This window comes from Loxodonta africana, chromosome 4, assembly GCF_030014295.1.
Source record: "Loxodonta africana isolate mLoxAfr1 chromosome 4, mLoxAfr1.hap2, whole genome shotgun sequence".
NCBI classification, from domain to species: Eukaryota; Metazoa; Chordata; class Mammalia; order Proboscidea; family Elephantidae; genus Loxodonta; species Loxodonta africana.
Genome location: NC_087345.1, coordinates 31,019,296 through 31,041,682, shown reverse-complemented (window position 1 = coordinate 31,041,682; position 22,387 = coordinate 31,019,296). Strand labels below are relative to the sequence as shown.

Here is a 22,387-nt window from a genome sequence, read left to right as displayed (position 1 = left end):
TTTGTTTTATTTTATACCAATTTTAAATCCAAGAGATTTGGGGGATGAATGGATGAAGGACTAGAATGTGTGGATAAGTCAATAGAATCACTTTTCTGGAAGAACACTTAAAAAAAAAAAAACCTAAAAGTACAGACCAAACTATTTAGTAAAATAATTTTCAAAGGACAATTAAACTCACTCCTCAAAATATTCACATCAAATAATTTAAAGTGACTGGTTTTAAAACTGCTCACGCTCAAAACAACCTAGAGATTATATAATTGTCTCCTAAACTATAATTGTTTTATAAAATATGTCCCTTTAGATTGAATATTATAAAATCTTTGAGAAGATCTTCAGAAACATGCCAGTTATACAAGTGTTGGGTATTATTAAACTCATTTTACAGAGAAGAAATTAAAGGTATGTATATTTAGTCCATTAGCAAAGGACTTAAAAAAAAAAAAAAAACTAGCAACTGAAATTGTCTTCCATGTCCAAGTCTTATTCTATTTACTAAACTACACTAGGTCTGTATTTTTTAATTTCCTTTATTTAAAGCTTTAAATATTCACATAGTTCAGACTATCAACTAAAAAATAACTTTCTATAATCTTTGGATACTAATAACTGCATAAATGTGAGACAAATAAAACCCAGATGTAATTTAAAAGCTTAACTGTATTATTTGCCCTCCTCTGAAGAAAAATTTTATCACCTCTGTTAAGAAGTAGCAAAAATGACCAATTCAAGTTTTACTGTTTTGTTCAACCCCAAATGAATGAGCAATGAAAAAAATACAAATGAAGTCACAGAAAGAATGGAAAAACAGCCATAAGAAATACAAAAACTGGAAAAAAGGCAGTCTCCAAAGCATCTATAATTAAGAATCAACATTAAAACTGAAATTTCAAAATCAAAATTAAAATCACAATGAAGTTGATTTATATTTGAATAAAAAAAAAATTTTTTTTTTTTGGCCCATGTTAAATTCCAGAAATTATAATGTAATTCTCAAATTTTCTTCAATAAAAATGGTTTTTTTCTCACATCTATTTGTTTACATGATACCTTTAGCATTAAGCCATCAATTCGAACATCGACATGCTCATCAGATTTTGAATTGTCATTCAACTTGTACACAGCCATAAATTGATTAAGGCTCTGTTTTAAATCCAACAGGAATTGATTTAACCACAGAATGCTTCTTTCATCCACAGTAAACTGTAGTGCGTTCAGCTGGGTATAAAGGTTCGGAGATGGAACTGTGGAGAGAAAAAAAAAATTAATGAAAAGACAGATAGTTCTAAATTCTTCCTCAAAACAGAAAAGATATTTAAGACAAGTTTTATTTTTTCTTAAAAAAAAAAAATTGAGATACTTTATTTACAAAATCAAAGTGACAAGTGTGGTTAACAGCATATACAATGAGATAGAAAAAAAATATTTTTCTATGCTTCCGTAACTGGAAAAATATATAGTTTAATTTAAAACTAACTACATAGAGAAAAAGTACTGTTTAGGTTTCTTTTCCTAAGGTTATTCTAACCAAGAAGGACACTTAAAAAACCTTATCTTCTTGGTAAACTAACAACGTCCTGAATTTGACATTTTTTTTTTGCTTACCTGCATTCATTCATTCACTCACTTTCATTCAGTAAAGATTCATTAAATGCCAACTACATTTTGCATACTGTGTTAACCACAGAGAATGAAAAATAAATAGGGCAAGCTAAAGGATTCTTCTTGAAGTGACGAAAATGATCTAAAATTAGCTATGGTCAATGTCAAAGGAACACATAAACCTTGGTGTCCAGGGATCCAAACGTATATCTAACTATTCAGTAAATATTTTTAGCTCTTTTTGTAGGTTTTAAGGATTTAAATAAATCCTTAAATAAATAATTTCAGGTACTAATAAATACAATAAAAAATAAATCAGGGTAAAGAGACAAGAGAAATCAGGTAAGGAGAACTTCTAGGTAGGGCAGTCAGGGAAAGCTACCCTGAAGAAGAAACAATTGTGCACAAACCTCAATGAGGTGAAAACCTCAATGAAGCAAAAGATTTGAAGAAAAGCATTCCAAGCTGAAGAAAAAGAAATAGTAAAGATCTGGAGGCAGAAATGAGTTTATTGTGTTTGAGGAACACTGGAAAGGGGAAGGAGTGAGTGGGAGTAGCAAAAGGGCCCTGGATGAGGTCCTGGAGGATAGAGCTTTTAAAGGTCAGGAAAAGGAGCTGAATTTTTTTTTTTTTTTTAATTGAACTTTAGATGAAGGTTTACCAAGCAAACTAATTTCCCATCAAACACTTAGTACACACATTGTTGTGCGACATTGGTTAACAACCCCATGACATGTCAACACTCTCCCTTCTCAACCCTGGGTTCCCTATTACCAGCTTTCCTGTTCCCTCCTACCTTCCAGTCCCCACTCCAGGGCTGGTGTACCCCTTTAACCCTGTTTTGTTCCATGAGCCTGTTCAATCTTTGGCTGAAGGGTGAACCTTAGGAGTGGCCTCATTACTGAGCTGAAAGAGTCTCTGGGGGCCATACTCTCAGGGTTTCTCCAGTCTCTGTCAGGCCAACAAGTCTGGTCTTTCTTTTTGAGTTAGAATTTTGTTCTACAATTGTTCTCCAGCTCTGTCTGGGGACCCTCTATTGTGATCTCTGTCAGAGCAGTCAGTGGTGGTAGCCGGGCACCATCTAGTTTTACTAGACTCAGTCTGGTGGAGGCCTTGGTAGATGTGGCCCATTAGTCCTTTGGACTAATCTTTCCCTTGTATCTTTCGTTTTCTTCATTCTTCCTTGCTCCCGAAGGGGTGAGACTAAGAGAGTATCCTAGATGGCTGCTCACAGGCTTTTAAGACTCCAGATGCTACTCACCAAAGTAGAATGTAGAACATATTCTTTATAAACTCTGTTATGCCAACTGAGCTAGATGTTCCCTGAGACCATGGTCCCCGCAGCCCTCAGCCCAGCAATTAGGTCCCTCAGGGAGTTTTGATGTCTCTGAGGAGCTACCATGGCCCTGCCTTGTACAGGCTGTGCTGGCTTCCCCAGTATTGTGCACTGTCTTACCCTTCACCAAAGTTACCACTTGTCTATTGTCTATTAAGATGTTTTTCCATCCCCACCACTCCCCTCCCTCATAACCATCAAAGATTATTTTTGTATGTAAACTTTTTCATTAATTTTTACAGTAGTGGTCTCATACAGTATTTGTCCTTTTGTGATTGACATTTCACTCAGCATAATGTCCTCCAGATGCATCCATGTTATGAGATGCTTCACAAATTCATCGTTGTAGTTTAGTGTTGCATAATACTCCATTGTGTGTATGTACCACAGTTTATCCATTCATCTGTTGATGGGCATCTAGGTTTTTTCCATCTTTTTGCTACTGTGAACAATGCTGTAATGAACATGGGTGTGCATATGTCTATTCGCATGACTACTCTTATTTCTCTAGGATATATTCCTAGGAGTGGGCTTGCTGGATCATATGGTATTTCTATTTCTAGCTTTCTAAGGAAGCACCATGTCATTTTCCAAAATGGTTGCATCACTTTGCATTCCCACCAGCAGTGCATAGGAGTTCCGATCTCCCCAGAGCCTCTCCAATGTTTGTTATTTTCTGTTTTATTGATTTGTGCCAGTAATGCCGGGGTGAGATGGTATCTCATTGTGGTTTTGATGTGCATTTTTCTGATGGCTAGAGATTGTGAGCATTTCCTCATGTGTCTGCTGGCCACTTGAATGACTTCTTTAGTGAAGTGTCTCTTCATTTCCTTTGCCCATTTTTTTTTTTTGTTGTTTTTTTTTTTTTTTTTATAATAACTTTTATTAAGCTTCAAGTGAACGTTTACAAATCCAATCAGTCTGTCACATATAAGTTTACATACATCTCACTCCCTACTCCCACTTACTCTCCCCGTCTTGAGTCAGCCCTTTCAGTCTCTCCTTTCTTGACAATTTTGCCGGCTTCCCTCTCTCTCTATCCTCCCATCCCCCCTCCAGACAAGAGTTGCCAACACAATCTCAAGTGTCCACCTGATATAATTAGCTCACTCTTCATCAGCATCTCTCTCCCACCCGCTGACCAGTCCCTTTCATTTCTGATGAGTTGTCTTCGGGGATGGTTCCTGTCCTGTGTCAACTGAAGGTCTGGGGAGCATGGCCGCCGGGATTCCTCCAGTCTCAGTCAGACCATTAAGTTTGGTCTTCTTATGAGAATTTGGGGTCTGCATCCCACTGATCTCCTGCTCCCTCAGGGGTCCTCTGCTGAGCTCCCTGTCAGGGCAGTCATCAGTTGTGGCCGGGCACCAACTAGTTCTTCTGGTCTCAGGATGATGTAGGTCTCTGGTTCATGTGGCCCTTTCTGTCTCTTGGGCTCTTAGTTGTCATGTGGGCTTGGTGTTCTTCATTTTTCTTTGCTCCAGGTGGGTTGAGACCAATTGCTGCATCTTAGATGGCTGCTTGTTAGCATTTAAGACCCCAGACGCCACATTTCAAAGTGGGATGCAGAATGATTTCATAATAGAATTATTTTGCCAATTGACTTAGAAGTCCCCACAAACCATGCTCCCCAGACCCCCGCGCTTGCTCCGCTGACCTTTGAAGCATTCATTTTATCCCGGAAACTTCTTTGCTTTTGGTCCAGTCCAACTGAGCTGACCTTCCATGTATTGAGTGTTGTCTTTCCCTTCACCTAAAGCAGTTCTTATCTACTGATTAATCAATAAAAAACCCTCTCCCACCCTCCCTCCCTCCCTCCCCCCCTCGTAACCACAAAAGTATGTGTTCTTCTCAGGTTTACTGTTTCTCAAGATCTTATAATAGTGGTCTTATACGATATTTGTCCTTTTGCCTCTGACTCATTTCGCTCAGCATAATGCCTTCCAGGTTCCTCCATGTTATGAAATGTTTCAGAGATTCGTCACTGTTCTTTATCGATGCGTAGTATTCCATTGTGTGAATATACCACAATTTATTTAACCATTCATCCGTTGCTTTGCCCATTTTTTAACTGGATTATTTATCTTTTTGTTGTAGAGGTGTTGGATTTTCTCGTAGATTTTAGAGACTAGACCTTTGTCTGATTTGTAATAGCCAAACATTTTTTCCTAGTCTGTAGGTTCTTTTTTTATTCTTTTGGTGAAGTCTTTTGATGAGCGTTAAGTGTTTAATTTTTAGAAGATCCCAGTTATCTAGCTTATCCTCTGGAGCTTGTATGTTGTTGGTTGTGATTTGTATCCTGCTAATGCTGTGTATTAGGGCTTCTAGTGTTGAGCCTATTTTTTCTTCTACAACCTTTATGATTTTTGGCAAAAAGGAGCTGAATATTATTCTAGTAACAATGAGAAACCATGAAAGATCGAAGCAGAAGTGTGACAAGATATGACTTTTATTTTTTTTAAAAAATCCTTTTGTATAGAATTGACTATAGGAAATTAAGAATAGAAGCAGAAAAACTAGTTAGGGAAAGCTGTTGAAAGAATCCAAGCAAAAGTACAATGGGCCGTACTAGGGTGATAGTAGTGTAGGTTATACAAGATGATTAAATTTGGACTATATCTTAAAGGCAGGATTTCTCGATGGAGTGGAGGCACTTTAGCAACGATGATGAAATTACTACTTGTGTAGTGCTTTACACTTTACAATGTGGAAATGATGTTCCTAAACAAAATAACTAAATATCTCTATAAATATTTTTATTTCTTCTTAAATGAAGGGCCAAGCTGGCTAGAGAAAAAATTTGCAGGACAAAAATGAAGGATCCCTGGAAAGGAAATAAACTCTGAAGCCAGTTTTCCAACTGAAGTTATCTTATAAACCTTGGTGACCTTGACCTACAGTTTTGAATGCTATCCAGACTACAGAAGACAGGAGACAAGGCCTACAGCATGCTCAAGGTGAATGAACGTTCTTCATCAAAAATTTGAGGTTCCAAATGTCTATATTTTCAGTATAAGTGAATGAGAAATACACATGCTTCACAGAAAGGAAACAAAAAAGCATGCCTGACTATTTGGTACAGGAAATCTCCCCTGAGAATTCATAACCAAAAGCTGACAATCACAGAAATTTGTCTATAATTCACACTATTTCTGTGATCCACCTTTTATGGTTTAGAAAATAAAATTTTGATTAACCTTAGACTGTTAAGACCTCTAGATGTCCCTATACTACAACAATACGCCTAAAATGTATAACTTCTAATGTAGTCGAAGAGAAAAACTGAGTTAAAAAAAAAAAACACTTTTACATCCTTTACATCTTCAGAGTAATTCTTAGATAAATGTTAAGACTGTTGCAATTTGATAAATAAAAAAAGGGGATCAGAGAGGTTATGAAATGTGACTTTTCTGGGCAAAAAGATAGAAATTCTCTCAGGCTTTAAGAGATGAACTTTAAAAATGAATACTCAATAATTATGTCATGAAAGAATAAATATTTATGGACCTCTCTATTTCAGATGGATGAGCCCTGGTTACAGTGCTAGGCTGGTAAGCAAAAGGTGGGCAGTTCAAACCCACCAGCTGCTCTGCAGGAGAAAGATGTGGCAGTCTGCTTCTGTAAAGATTTACAGCCTTGGAAACCCTATGGAGCAGTTCTATTCTGCCCTACAAGGTCACTGTGAGTCAGAATCAACTTGACAGCAGTGGGTTCTACTCCAGCTGATTTTTTAGTGTTTTACATTAAAAAAATTAATGAATAAAAAGAAACAATCTTTGATGCTTATGAGAGCGGAGATGGGTGGGGAGGGAAAAACACTAAATAGACAATAGACAAGTAGTAACTTTGGTGAAGGGTAAGGGAGTACACAATACTGGAGAAGCCAACACAACTTGAAGAAGGTTAGGTCATGGAAGCTCCATAAAAAACCAAAACCAAACCCAGTGCTGTCGAGTCAATTTCGACTCATAGCAACCCTATAGGACAGAGTAGAACTGCCCCACAGAGTTTCCAAGGAGCGCCCGGCTGATTCAAACTGCCGACCCTTTGGTTAGCAGCCATAGCACTTAACCACTACACCACCAGGGTTTCCGGAAGCTCCACAGACACATCCAAATTTCTGTCTAGCTCAACTGGCATAACATAGTTTATAAAGAAAATGTTCTGTATTCTACTTCAGTGAGCTAGAGTCTGGGGTCTGAAAAGCTTGTATACGGCCATCTAAGATACTACACTGGTCTCACCCCATCTGGATCAAGAGAAAATGAAGAAAGCCAAAGACAAAAGGGAAAGGTTAGTCTAAATAACTAATGGGCTACAACTACCACAGCCTCTACAAGACTGAGTCCAGCACAACTAAATGGTATCCAGCTACCATTACTGACTAGTCTGACAAGGATCATAAATGAGGGTCCCAGACAGAGCTGGAAAAGAATGTAGAAAAAATTCTAAGAAAAAAAAGACCAGACTTATAGGTCTGACAGAAACTAGAGAAAACCTGAGAGTAGGGCCCCCGAAAACCCTTTTAGTGAAGTTACTTCTGAAGTTCACCCTTCAGCCAAAGATTAGACAGGCCCATAAAACAAAATGAGACTAAATGGGCACAATGGCCCAGGGGTAAGGACGAGAAGGCAGGATGGGACAGGAAAGCTGGTAATGGGTAACACGCTCAGTGTTTCTCAAGCTGAAAGAACTGAAGAAAAAATTCAAGCCTCCTCAAGTTGCAATAGTGAAGGATCCTAAGGGGAAAATATTAAACGACACAGGAAGTATCAAAAGAAGATGGAAGGAATACAGAGTCATTATATCAAAAAGAATCATTTGACGTCCAACCATTTCAAGAGGCAGCATATGATCAGGAACCGACGGTAATGAAGGAAAAAGTCCAAGCTGCTCTGAAGGCATTGGTGAAAAACAAGACTCCAGGAATTGACGGAGTATCAGTTGAGATATTTCAACAAATGGATGCAGCGCTACAGGTGCTCACTTGTCTACACCAAGAAATATGGAAGACAGCTTTTTGCCCAACTGACTGGAAGAGACCCATATTTAAGCCTATTCCCGAGAAAGATGATCCAACCGAATACAGAAATTATGGAACAATATCATTAATATCACACACAAGCAAAATTTTGCTGAAGATCATTCAAAAAGGGCTGCAGCAGTATACTGACAGGGAACTGCCAGAAATTCAGGCCGGCTTCAGAAGAGGAACTGGAACCACGGATATCATTGCTGATGTCAGATGGATCCTGGCTGAAAGCAGAGAATACCAGAAAGATGTTTACCTGTGTTTTATTGACTATGCAAAGGCATTCGACTATATAGATCATAACAAATTATGGATAACGTGAAGAATAGGATTTCCAGAACACTTAATTGTGCTCATGAGGAACCTTTACACAGATCAAGTGGCAGTTGTTCGGACAGAACAAGGGGATACTGAGTAGTTTAAAGTCAGGAAAGCTGTGAGTCAGGGTTGTATCCTTTCACCATACCTATTCCATGTGTATGCTGAGCAAATAATCTGAGAAGCTGGACTACATGAAGAAGAACAGGGTATTAGGACTGGTGGAAGACTCATTAACAACCTGCGTTATGCAGATGACACAACCTTGCTTGCTGAAAATGAAAAGGACTTGAAGCACTTACTAATGAAGATCAAATACCACAGCCTTCAGTATGGATTACACCTTAACATAAAGAAAACAAAATTCCTCACAAGTGGATCAATGAGCAACATCATGATAAATGGAGAAAAGACTGAAGTTGTCAAGGATTTCATTTTACTTGGATCTACAATCAACAGACATGGAAGCGGCAGTCAAGAAATCAAACGACACATTGAATTGGGTAAATGTGTTGCAAAGGACCTCTCTAAAGTGTTGAAAAGCAAAGATGTCACCCTGAAGACTAAGGTGCGCCTGACCCAAGCGATGGTATTTTCAATCACATTATATGTATATGAAAGCTGGACAATGAAGAATATTGAAGAAGAACTGACGCCTCTGAATTGTGGTGTTGGCGAAGAATATTGAATATACCATGGCCTGCCAAAAGAACGAACAAGTCTGTCTTGGAAGGTACAACCAGAATGCTCCTTAGAAGCAAGGATGGGAAGACTGTGTCCTATATACTTTGGACATGTTCTCAGGAGGGATCAGTCCCCGGAGAAGGACATCATGCTTGGTAAAGTACAGGGTCAGCGGAAAACAGGAAGATCTTCAATGAGATGGACTGACACAGTGGCTGCAACAATGGACTCAAGCATAACAATGATTGTTAAGCACGGCGCAGGAAAGGACAGTGTTTCGTTCTGTGGCATGCAGGGTTGCTATGAGTCGGAACCGACTGGACAGCAAATCCCAAATATTCCACAAGGAAACGTTTTGAGCTAATAGAGGAATTTAGCAAAGTTGCAGGGTACAAAGTCAACAAACAAAAATCAGCTGGGGTTCTATATAGAAGCAATGAGAAATTTGAGAGGGAAATTAGGGAAACAATTCCATTTACAATAGCATCTAGGAGAATAAAATGCGTGGGAATAAATCTAACCAGGGATGTGAAGGAGTTATACAATAAAAACACTAAAACACTGCTGAAAGATACTGAGAAAGACTTAAACAAATGGGAAGATATTCCATGTTCATGGATCGGAAGATGTAATATCGTTAGGATGTCAATACTACCCAAAGTGATCTATAGATTCAATGTAATCTCAGTCAAAATTCTAAAAGCATTCTTTACAGAAATGGAAAAACCAATCTCCAACTTCATATGGAATAGCAAGAGGCCCCAAATAGCTAAAGCAATGTTGAAAGAAAAGAACAAAATAGGAGGATTTTAGAACATACTTTATTGCTACAGTAATCAAAACAGACTGGTACTGGTATAGTAATAGCTGCACAGACCAATGGAATAGAATTGAGAGTCCAGAAATAAACCCACACGTCTGTGGTCAACTGATTTTTGCCGAGGGTGCTAAGTCCATTTGATGAGGAAAGAAGAGTCTCTTCAATAGATGTTGCTGGGAAAACTGGATTTCCACGTGTGGAAAGATGAAAAAGGATCCAAAAGACAAATTCAAAATGGATTAAGGACCTAAATGTGCAAACTAAAACCATAAAACAAGCAAGAGCAACGGTGTCAGGCCTACCTTTCAACAATGAATTATCAAATATAATAAAAGCACAAACAGCAAAAGACAAATAATTGGGGCCTTATAAAAATTTTAAAAATTTCATTCATCAAAAGGCTATACCAAAAAAGAAGAGCTACCGACTGGGAGAATATCTTCATAAGCCATATATCCAAAAAGAATCTAATAACCAAAATGTATATAAAACTTCAACAACTTAACAACAAAAAGACAAATAACTCAATCATAAAATGGGCAAAGAACTTGAATAGACATTTCACCAAAGAGGACATCCAAACATATGAGAAGATGCTCAGTGTCATTAGCCATCAGAAAGCTGCCAATCAAAACCACAATGAGATACCATTTCATTCCCATTAAGATGGCTAAGGCGCCCTGGTGGTGTACTGGTTAAGAGCTCGGCTGCTAACCAAAAGGCTGGCAGTTCAAATCCACCAGCGACTCCTTGGGAACCTATGGGCAGTTCTACTCTGTCCTATGGGGTCACTATGAGTCAGAACCAACTCAACGGCACCTAACAACAACAACAACAGGGTGGCTAAGATTAAAAAAAGAAAATACAAATGTTGGTGAGGATATTTGGGTAAACTGAAACCTTATCCATTGCTGGTGGGACACAAAATGGTCCAGCCGCTATAGAACGGTGTGGCAGTTTCTAAAGAAACTAAGAACAGAACTACCATATGATCCAGCAATTCCACTCCTAGGTATATAGCCAAATGACTTGAAAGCAGAGACTCAAAAACAGACTTGTATACCAGTGTTCACTGCAGCACTTATTCACAATAGCCAAAAAGTGGAAACAAGCTAAATGCCTAACAACAGATGAATGAATAAACAAAATGTGACACATACATACAGTGAAATACTACTCAGCCAGTAGGAGAAATGAAGTCTTGATACATGCTACAGTCTGGATGGAGCCTGAAGACATTATGCTAAGCAAAACAAACTAATCACAAACGGACAAATACTGTATGACCTTCACTTGTATAAAAAAACAAGAAAATACAAATGTATAGAGACCAATTGAAGCACTTACTGATGAAGATCAAAGAGCACAGCCTTCAGTATGGATTACGCTTTAACATAAAGAAAACAAAAATCCTCACAACTAGACCAATAAGCAACATCATGATAAAAAGAGAAAAGACTGAAGTTGTCAAAGATTTCATTTTACTTGGATCCACAATCAAAGAAGAATCTATGCATTTGAATTATTGTGTTAGCAAACAACACTAAATAAACCACAGACTGCCAGAAGAAGGAACAAATCTGTCTTGGAAGAGGTACAGCCAGAATGTTCCTTAGAAGCAAAGATGGCGAGACTTCATCTCACATACTTTGGACACATGCTATCAGGAGGGATCAATCCCTGGAGAAAGACATCATGCTTGGTAAAGCAGAGGGTCACCAAAAAAGAGGATGACCTTCAACGAGGTGGACTGAATGCAACAACTGACTCAAACATTGCAACAATTGTGAGGATGGCACAGGACCACACAGTGTTTTGTTCTGTTGTACGTAAGGGTCGCTATGAATCAGAACTGACTCAAAGACACCTAACAACAAGAATGACATAGGGACCAAGGTTTGTTAGTGGTTACCAGGGGCACCTATATGCACATGAAAGTTGGACAATGAATGAGGAAGACCAAAGAAGCACTGATGCATTTTAATTGTGGTACTGGTGAAGAATATTTAGTATACCATGGACTGCCAGAAGAATGAACAAACCTGTCTTGGAAGAAGTACAGCCAGAGTGCTCCTCGGGAGAGAGGATAGCAAGGCTTCATCTCACGTACTCTGGACGTGTTATCAGACGGTCCAGTCCACAGAGAAGGACATCATACTTGATAAAACAGGAAGACCCTGAACAAGATGGACTGACACAGTGGCTACAACAATGGGCTCAAGCATAGCATCAATTGTGAGCGTGGTGCAGGACCTGTTGTACATAGGGTTGGTATGAGTCGAAACCAACTCATGGCACCTAACAATAACAACGATGAGTGGGGGCGGGGGGGAAATGGGGTTAACGGTGATAGAAAAATCACATTGATTAAGGGTAGCGTGGCACAGCTGATTACTGTAATTGCTGTCAATAAGTTGTGCACCTGTAAAAAGTTGAACTGGCAAAAGTCACGTGACAGATATACTTACAAGAATGACCAAACAAAAGAGTAGCTGCTAAGGCTGTGTACATACAACCAAACACCTCATGGGATTTGGTTCCTTGGTTCTGAGGTTTAGGGTCATGGTTTCATGGGATATTCCAGTTAATTGGCCTAATAATGTGTTTAATGCTTGTGTTCTATCTCCTAGTTTGTTGTGTAGTACCTGGTGTCTTAAAAGCTTAAAAACTGTGTCATCCAAGGCACAGTTGGTGTCTATGCACCTGGAGCAACAGAGGAAGGAAAGTCAGGAACAGAAGGAGAATACAGAATGTGCAGCTAACTGCCTCCATGAACAATGCCTCCTTTGCCATGAGACCAGAAGAACTAGATGGTGCCTGGCCACCGTTACTGAACATTTTGATCAAAGAGTCCATAGAAGCGCCCTGGTCAAAAGGGGGAACATGCAGAAGAGAATTTCAAATTCTCATGGACTCTAGACTTTCTGGAGCCATGGAGGGTTGATGAACGGTGGGAAACTATTGCCCTGAGATAATCCTTAAACCTTAAACCAAAAATATCCCCGAAGTCATCTTAAAACTGAACAACAGTTTAACTTAACCAGTAAAAAAAAAAAAAACTTTGCCTTGTGAATTACACTCTTTTAAGAACGATCTACATGGGATCAAACTGACAACAGCAACTCAAAAGATTAGATAGGAACCTTAGGTACTAGCAGTGAGTTTACGTTAATGAGGGAGGAACAACTCAGAAAAGGAGGGTGAGGATGGTTGCACAACACGAAGAATGTAATCAATGCCACTAAATTGTACATGTAGAAACTGTCAAATTGGTGTCTGTTTTGGTGTGTATATTCTCAACAACAACAAAATAAAATTAAAAAAACAAAGTATTTAACTTCTATTAGTTACAGTGAATAAATCACTCTACTTCTACAATATCCAACGTAATTTTAGCCTTTGTCCATCCCCATCTGTAACATGGCCTTCCACCTAACCTCGCCACCACAAATCATCCTGTATACTGCTGCCATATTAATCTTCCTTTGATCCTTAAACTTGCAGTTAATGAATGGAACATTTGTAGGATGGGGCCAAACAACAGAGGGCCTTGAAAGCTACCCTACTAGGTTTAAAACTGACAGTGAGAAACAAGAAACCATAATATCATGCCCTACTTTTTTCATACACACACTCTTCCTAGGAAACAAGAACTTAGTGTTCAACCTTAGACAAATGGCTTAATTTTCTGTATAACATAAAGGGGATGACTCCTTCAGGGGTCCTCAACCTTTTGGTGGGGAAATACCTGAATAGCTCTCAAGGGACTTGCTAACTCCAGAAATGTTGGCTAATTTCGTATACATGTGTATGTGAAAATTTTCTGGTACGTGAGAGCTCATAAAGTTTCTCAGATTCTCAACAAGGTCTACTACTCAAAACAAAACAAAACAAAACAAAACAACTCATATAATAACAACAATAAAACAAAGTTAAGAACTGTTGGACTGGATGATCGTTGGCTAGTTTGGCTTCCTGATAATCCTCAAGGAAAATAATTAGTAATTCTCAGGAAAGACAATTAAGCTCTTTATTTAAGTATACATAATTGACCTGACTATAAAATTTCTTTAGGGCAGAATTCATGTCATTTATTTTCTGTATTTTTCACAAAACTCAGTATAGAATGCCTACGAACTCAATAAATACTTGTTTACTGAGACATAGAGGTGGAAAACAGAACTGTTTGTAGCAAGTAATTCTTTTTTTTCCCAAAGAGTATTTCCTGAGGAGTACCCAATAAGTAAGTAGGCCTTCCTTTGTAAAACTGCAGCAAAGAAAATAGTTTCTGGAAGTAAAAAAGTTGTACTGCTAAATATTTAGTTACATACATAATAGAGTTGACCAGACGATGGAGGGTTAAAACTGCTTTTTGAACAAGAATATGTTACGCTATATAATATAAAAATTAATGAGGTAAGTGAAATGACTTAAAATGCCTTCTTAGGAGCCATAAAAAAATTTTTTAAAAAAGAATAAATTATCTTGGAGATAGGCTTTAAATTGCTGGGAAGAAATTTTGTAATTTTTCAGAAAAATATATAGATTATAGAATGAGATAATATTCCTTCAGCAATTGTTATCAGAGCTGGTAGAAATAAAATTAGATTAGAAATCAGAAATCCTAGAATAGTCTTAACTCTGAAGAAAAATTTCTTGTTCAATGATGTACAGTCATGTGCCCCTTAATGTACATTCAGGCAATGTCCAACTCCATATACAACTAAGGTCCCATAAGGTTATAGAAGAGTTCAGAAATCTCAGAGACTAAAGTGCAGCAGACATAACACTTAAGAAACACTTCCAAACGGTGCAATGTTGTCAAGAGTGCCACAAAGTAGTGTGTGTGTTCATTATTATGAACCATTGTATGTATTTAACTGAAATTTTTAATGTAACAGGCTTCATGGCTGTTCATTCTTAAGCATAAGTTGTCCGTAAGTTGGACATTTGTAACCTGGGGACTGCATGTACATAATGTGGTGTTTGCACAACATGCAAATCATATAACGTCCCATTTCACAAACCGTATTGTGGATGTTCAGTGACACAAGACAAGTATATTGTTATTGTTGTTAATTGCCGTTGAGTTGATTCCGGCTCATGGTGACCCCATATGTGCAGAGTAGAACTGTGCTCCATAGGGTTTTCAAGGCTGTGATCTTTTGGAAGCAGATATCTAGGCCTTACTTCTGAGACACCTCTGAGTAGGTTCGAACACCCAAACTTTCAGCCAGTGGTTGTGCTTAACCATCTGTACTACCCAGAGACTCAAAACAATTACATAGGAAAGAAAAAACCTGAAAACAAGGAGATTATTCAAATAGTTCTGAATACTCTGGAGACCAGTGTAATATAATCAAAAAGAACAATGAATTTAGATTTAGAAGACCAATGCTTGAGTTTTAGCTATGCCATTTTACTCCCTGTAACCATACTGTGCAAACGTCTTAACCATCTGTCATGGACTGAATTGAGTCCCCCTAGAATATCTGTCAACTTGGCTGAGCCATGATTCCCAGTATTGTGTGATTATCCACCATTCTGTCATCTGATGTGATTTTCCTGTGTGTTGTAAATCCTAATTCTATGATATTGATGAGACTGGGTTAGCGGCAGTTATATTAATGAAACAGGACTCAATCTACAAGATTGGATTGTGTCTTCAGCCAGTTTCTTTTCAGACATAAATGAGAGAAGCAAGCGGAGAGACATGGGGGACCTCATACCACCAAGAAACAAGAGTGAGAAGAGTGCATTCTTTGGACCTGGGGTCTCTGCACTGAGAAGCTCCTAGCCCAGGGAAAAATTAATGACAAGGACCTTCACCCAGAGCAGACAGAGAGAGACAGCCTTCCCCTGAAGCTGATGCCCTGAATTTGGACTTCTAGCCTACCAGGCTGTGAGAGAATAAATTTCTCTTTGTTAAAGCCATCTACTTGTGGTATTTCTGTTATAGCAGCACTAGATAACTAAGACACCATCTCAGTTTTCTCATCTCTTTAGTCAGAAAGGTAGCTAAGAGAAACAAACGAGAAACACACAAAGGGTTGTTAAAAAGCATGAAGATGTGAGAATTAGATCTCAAAAGTCTGACACTGACAAAGATTAAACTGATAAAATAGTTGGACATCTCTTTCTCTGAAGTAATTTCTAGAATCCCTTCTTTTTATCTAGCATGAAAAAGCAAAAACCATGGCAAACATATGAAATACCTTTTAAAACTGAAAACCTATATTAATAAGCAAGTATTAAACAAATGGGAAACCCTGGTGGCATAGTGGATAGGAGCTACAGCTGCTAACCAAAAGTTCGGCAGTTCAAATCTACCAGGTGCTCCTTGGAAACTCTATGCAGCAGTTCTACTCTGTCCTATAGGGTCGCTCTGAGTCAGAATCAACTCGACAGCAACGGGTTTTTATTAAACAAATGGGCAAAGAAGCACAAAATATTTTGGAGTTCCACTTTTAAACAGAGGATATAAAACTTTTCCCTCCAATAACAAACTTTTTTTAATCCAAACACTTTTTTCCAACTATAATTTTCAAAAGAAGTAATGAAAACGGTAGCATACAAACAAGGACAAATTTTAGTTTAAAGAACTCCTGAAAGGACTGAGACAATGGCACAGAATTTTAATATTTAAAGATACAAATGTATAATCATTTTAATTTTAGGAAGCCAAACTAGCTTACAAATAAAAATTCATGTAATTCAGTGTTTTCAATAAATACTAGTGCTAAAACTTGTCCAAAATCTACATTTGGGCATTTAAAATCATACAAAAAAAATTCACTACTGTTAAAGTACAACTTCAGTTACTCATTTTTAAATGAAATGTAAATGGAGCTTTACTAAAGGAAAAAAATAAAACAACTTTATTCTACAAATAACCTAACTTTCATTTAACAAAAACTACTAAGCATTAAAAAAAAAAAAAAAGGGAAACCCTGGTGGTGTAGTGGTTAGATGCTACGGCTACTATCCAAATGTCAGCAGTTCGAATCTACCAGGTGCTCTTTGGAAACTCTATAGGGCAGTTCTGCTCTGTCCTATAGGGTTGCTATGAGTCAGACTCAACAGCAACGGGTTAACAGGTACTAAGCATAAAAATGAATCAAATCTCAGGGATAAAATGCATCATGAATACCAATATGACTCCTGCCACCAAAGATATCACAACCTAGCGAAAGAAAAGGATGTAAAAACAACAAAAATATGTAAAAATGCTAAACTGGAGTTATGTACTGCACAAATGATAAGAAGGAACAATGGCCTTCTGTTACTTTTTTCACATTTATAAAACTCAAAAGTTAGCAAGAAAAAAACAAAAGCTAAAAAACACCTCAACAAGTAATAGATAAAAATTAACAAAATAAGAAATTCTCTTACTTGGAAAATCCTTTCCATCTGGATAGTAATATTCTGTGAACTCAACATAGACAGCAGACATTTCTTGCGGAAGATACAAGGATTTTTTATTGCAGGAAATCATACTTTTAGGGGAAGAACGATATTGGTCTGCTGTAGAGACCTGAAAAAATAATCATATTTGTTGAAATCACACTGAATAAAGCCCTTTCCAAAGAACTTACGCAACGTGGACAACAGTTGAAACTCTTTTAAAACTACTTACAACAATGTATTAATGGTTATTTTCTAATGCAAACTTCACTATATATTTTACTTCACAGTAAATGATTTTTAAATAATACCTACCAACTATTCAGAAAACTATCACTTCTGTAGATCCTTATCAATTATAAAATCAACTTTGAGCAATAATCTTTGCAAATTTATTGTTTTGAACCTTAATACAATAGTGAAAATAATTTTGTCTGTACTTTTCTATGTATCTAACCACTGCAAGTTATTTTAATGATGATATGATATCTTGTAAATGGAGCCCTGGTGGCTCAGTAGTTAAGAGCTATGGGTTGCTAACCAAAAGGTTGGCAGTTCAAATCCACCAGTTACTCCTTGGAAACCCTATGGGGCAGTTTAAGTCTGTCCCATAGGGTCGCTATGAGTCAGAATAGACTCGATGGCAATGGATATATATATCATATTTTAGATCTACATATCATAAATCACTAGAAGGAGGGGGGTTAGGTATAACTGCCATTTTTTTAGATGAAGAGATAGGCTCAGATGGGTTAAGTGACATGTTGAAGATAATAACATAAGTCCTCAAGGACAGCATGGTTCTCCAATATACTCTTTATAATAATTCCATACCATAATTTTTCTGTTAATTTGGGAAAAGACAGTCTTTTTAGCAAATGGTGCTGGCATAACTGGATATCCATCTTCAAAAAAATGAAACAAGACTCATGCCTCACACCATGCATAAAAACAAACTCAAAATGGCATAGTGGTTAAGAGCCATGGGCTGCTAACCAAAACATCGGCAGTTCGAATCCACCAGATGCTCCTTGGAAACACTCTGGGGCAGTTCTACTCTGTCCTTTAGGGTCACTGTAAGTCGGAATTGATGCGACAGCAACGGGTAGTAGTAGTAGTATGCATACATATGTATGTATATATGAATTTACCCAATTAGTATTTTACCAATTTTGTTAATTTATGCTACTTTAATAGGCCCAGGGCTGTGTCCAAAGATTATTTTAAGCTTTATTTCATTCATTCAACAAACATGTATGCATTATTTCTCACATAAAGAGGAATATTTTTCCAATGGTTTATGTTTTTGCTTATATAAATTGGCTAACTAAACTTTTTAATTATCTTATACTCTATAAGTTTAAGTCAGACCCTTATATTCTCTTGTTAAGAAGCTTTTCTCTGCATATATTGAACCAAATCTATTTCAATTCGGTGTCAAGTTATTTTAATGGACAACAGCTTATCTCCTTCTCATTTTACAGTTGAAAAGCTATTCAAATTTGGCTAAGCATACTATTTTATTTTCTTCTAATTTTTTTTTTGTTTGTGATGTGTTTGTGTATGTAGGGTTTCTTCAATGTATTTCATTCTCATTCATTCGGTATTATGGATGATTCCCATTCCTCATTTCCATATGAATTTATGTAAATTTTGTAATTTTCTTTCTTTGGGGTATATAAACCACGACAAGAGAATCTGCAAGTATTTAATAGTTTTTTACTCCTATTTTGAATGTTTCTATTTTGTCACTGTATCCTTAGCTTCATAACTCCTTTGGAAGAAAAAGCATTTTGAGTAATATTTCTGGCCTCTCTTCTTTTCCTCACTCACTCCTCCCTAGGGACTCCAGGGGAAGAATGACTTGCCTAAGCATGCTCTGCCTGCTCCCCTTATCCTACCCCTCTTCTCTACCTTCCTCTTTGAGATCTGCCTGTCTGCTTAGGTACGGACAGGTATTCAGCTCGGTTTCTCTATGCCATCTCAGTGTTAACACTAAGGGGAAGGTCCTCATCAGGGAAGCCTGTAGTACTGCCAGACAATGATGGGAGAGTAAAGAATCAGTAAACTCACTTGAATACAGTCTTCAAATTATGTCCTCCAATTTGGCCTTTAGCTTTAATAAAGATGATATTTTTACCTGTCAGCCAGATTCCTGTATCTACTTCTCACTTGATTATGAACTCAAGCAAGAGAGAATGTGCTATTCATTGGCCTAAAACAACAATATGACAGAATTCCATGGATTTTTGTAGATTATTTTGTCATTATTTCACTATTCTCTAAGTATTAATTGATTGCTAGACTCATGGTACATGACCATGGCTTTTGCCAAATGTTTCTTTATATCCTTTCTTCCTCAATACTTAATATTCCTTTTTTTCCCAACTCTTTGCTACAGTCAGTATCTCTAACATTATGGAGAACAGAAGTGATAACACAAAGTACTCTTATTTTGCTTCTCTTTTTAAGGGCAATTCCTCCAGTTCTTCACTGAGAATAGTGAAACTCCTGGTTCCAAATAAATACTCGTTACCATGTTACTGAAGAACCTATAAGGAATGGATTTTATACTGTCTGCTAATGTAACATTTTTTTCTTCCTCTTTTTGATGTAGAATAGCATTAAAGATATTTAATTTCTTCTGTACCTAAAAGGTTACTACTAAAGGAAAAATGATTTCATGTCTAACTGAATCCTTCAAAACCATCCCAAATGTACCTGAAGTTATAAATATGTGCAATACAATCTGTTAAATATTCTAAGTTATAACAATATATTCCAACATAGAGGTGCAAAAGCAATAAATTTTAAACACGGGAAAGAGATCTAAAGTCTTCTTTAAATAACAGTATATATTGGATGTAGAGAAAGAAGCGATTGTGCAATGAGAAAATAACTGTTAAATCAGAGCTTCTCAAAATTGACAGTATTGACGTTTAAGGCAATTCAGTTCTTTGTTGGAGGAGCCAGACTGTGCATTGTATCCCAGTCCATCTTAGTCTGAAAGCTCTACTGAAACCTGTTCAGCACCATAGCAACAATGCAAGCTTCCGCTGACAGAGAAGTGGTATGAGGTGAATTGGCCAGAAACTGAACTCAGGTCTCTTGCATGGAAGGCAAGAACACAAACCATAACAATTCATAAATGAAAACACAAATCTGCAATAATTTCATTTTTAAAAATTTAAAAATATATAAAATTTTAACATTTCAATCATATATCCTATTGTATTGGTCTCAAAGGCTTTGATATTAGACCATGTTATATGATTACAGACTGAAACCCCCCCACCCCCCAAAAAAACCAAAACCGCTGCTGTTAAGTCAATTCCAATTCAGGGCAACCCTACAGGGCAGAATGGGATATTACAAGGAGCAGCTGGTGGATTTGAGCTGCTGACCTTCTGGTAAGCAGCCATAGCTCTTAACCACTGTGCCACCAGGGCTCCAACAGCCTAAATAAGACTATTAATATAAATGGGATAGAGTTTTTGGCTACAAAATTATGTTCATAAAACTCAACTTGGTATGGCCAATATTTGATAGTTCAATTAAAAAAAATGCATTTTAGTTTCTTCCTCTTAAGAGATAAGATAAACCACTAATGAACTGAAATTTTCTATCCCATTTAATTTGATCACTTTATAGAACTGGTCAAAATGTTTTTGAATAATATGGAGGCATGAGCTCCTAAGAGTTGCTTCTAGGAGATTCTAAAAGTGCTTATGAGAAGATTTAATTAAAAAAATAAAACATACCTGGTATATAATGAAATCTGCAAGTCTGACCACAACAGAGCTAGACATCAGCTTAGCTTTTGCCTGTTGAGATAATACTGAAGGTGTTCTGGAAGTTCCTTTAAGAGTTGATTCTTTCTCTGTGGGAAACAAAAACTCCTTTCGATTTATTGCAAAATTATTTTTAACAGTCAGTCTTTTACTACTGAGACTGCTACTAGAAATACAAATGAACTCTAATCTCTCAAACGAGATAATATATGAAAAAACACTTTATAAAGTGTTATAGGAAGATAAGTCATTGTGATGATTACTCTTCTTTAAACAGGAATCATACCTAAATCACATTGAAGACACTCTCCTATAAGACATCTTGGCTGGAATTCCTGTTAAAAGTGAGAAATTTACTGCCATTTAAGAATCTGAAAAATTCTACCTGGTATTATTACTGGTTATACTAATTTTAAAAGTGCATTGGTCCAAAAGCCTATGTTTGTCTGAATGAAAGATGTAAGTAGTTTAGACATTAATTACTTATTTACAGAAAACATCCTATTATGAGACACACACATATACACACAATTAAATATTAAGGGAATGCCATAATGTTGTTATAGATAAAGTACCTGTTTGTGTGTGCTGGGGAGAGGCATGTGTTGGGGATGTAGGAGGCGAACCTACATTATGATCCTTCACCGCCTGTTTAAGCATTTCAACATTGCATTCAAATTCATGTAACAACTCGTTTGTCCATCCATTTTTTGTTTTGCTTGCATCGCTAAAATACATCCAATGATTACAACTATCACCTGTAACATGAATAACAGATATATCACTGAAAAACACAGTTTTCACTTATTTTTTTATAACAATGCTTCCAAAGAGATTTATTCATATTCTCAAGGAATTCATTAAACTTCCAATGAATTTAAAGCCTTCATATACTACCAATTTTAATCTCCCTAGAAAATACAATTAAAACATTTAGAAGTGAGGCAAAGAGTATAACAAGCAAATCATCTGGGAGGGTTTCTATCTAGAACCCATCCTTGATGAAATATCACTCAGAGTCTCAATTCAAAGCAGAGTTGGTGGTCAACTTTCACTGGATGCTCAACTACCTAGTAAATCTCCACTGGACACAATCCTAGAAAATACTACCACAGAAAAATCCTGTTATCAAAGATTTGTTGTACTGTAACTTACAAGAGTCTAATCCATAAAAATGACAAAATAAGGATTATCCAAACACTTAAGAAACCAATAAAACTTATGATGGACATCAGTCACCAATGTAATATACAGAAAAGGTTTTTGGAGGGAAAATATAAAATCAGGATTATTAGGTTTCTAACAACTAAGAAAATAAATATGTACATAAAACAGTTAAAGAAATAGAATCTACTTCATGACTGAAAGTTTCACCTTCTAAAATATCAATGATTTCTACA

The 22,387-nt window shown here is 36.9% G+C and overlaps 1 protein-coding gene across 4 annotated transcripts in view; it reads right to left on the bottom strand.

The window, feature by feature from the left end:
* Positions 1–22,387, bottom strand: part of BLTP3B (bridge-like lipid transfer protein family member 3B) — a 116,555-nt gene that overhangs the window by 32,068 nt on the left and 62,100 nt on the right. For all 4 annotated transcript variants that reach the window (XM_064283693.1, XM_010599584.3, XM_010599590.3 and 1 more), the window contains 4 exons: positions 21,563–21,745; positions 20,958–21,076; positions 17,185–17,326; positions 1,054–1,247 (listed from right to left, as the gene is read on the bottom strand). In XM_064283693.1, coding sequence (XP_064139763.1) covers positions 1,054–1,247; positions 17,185–17,326; positions 20,958–21,076; positions 21,563–21,745 — 638 coding nt within the window. The remainder of the gene's footprint in view (positions 1–1,053; positions 1,248–17,184; positions 17,327–20,957; positions 21,077–21,562; positions 21,746–22,387) is intronic.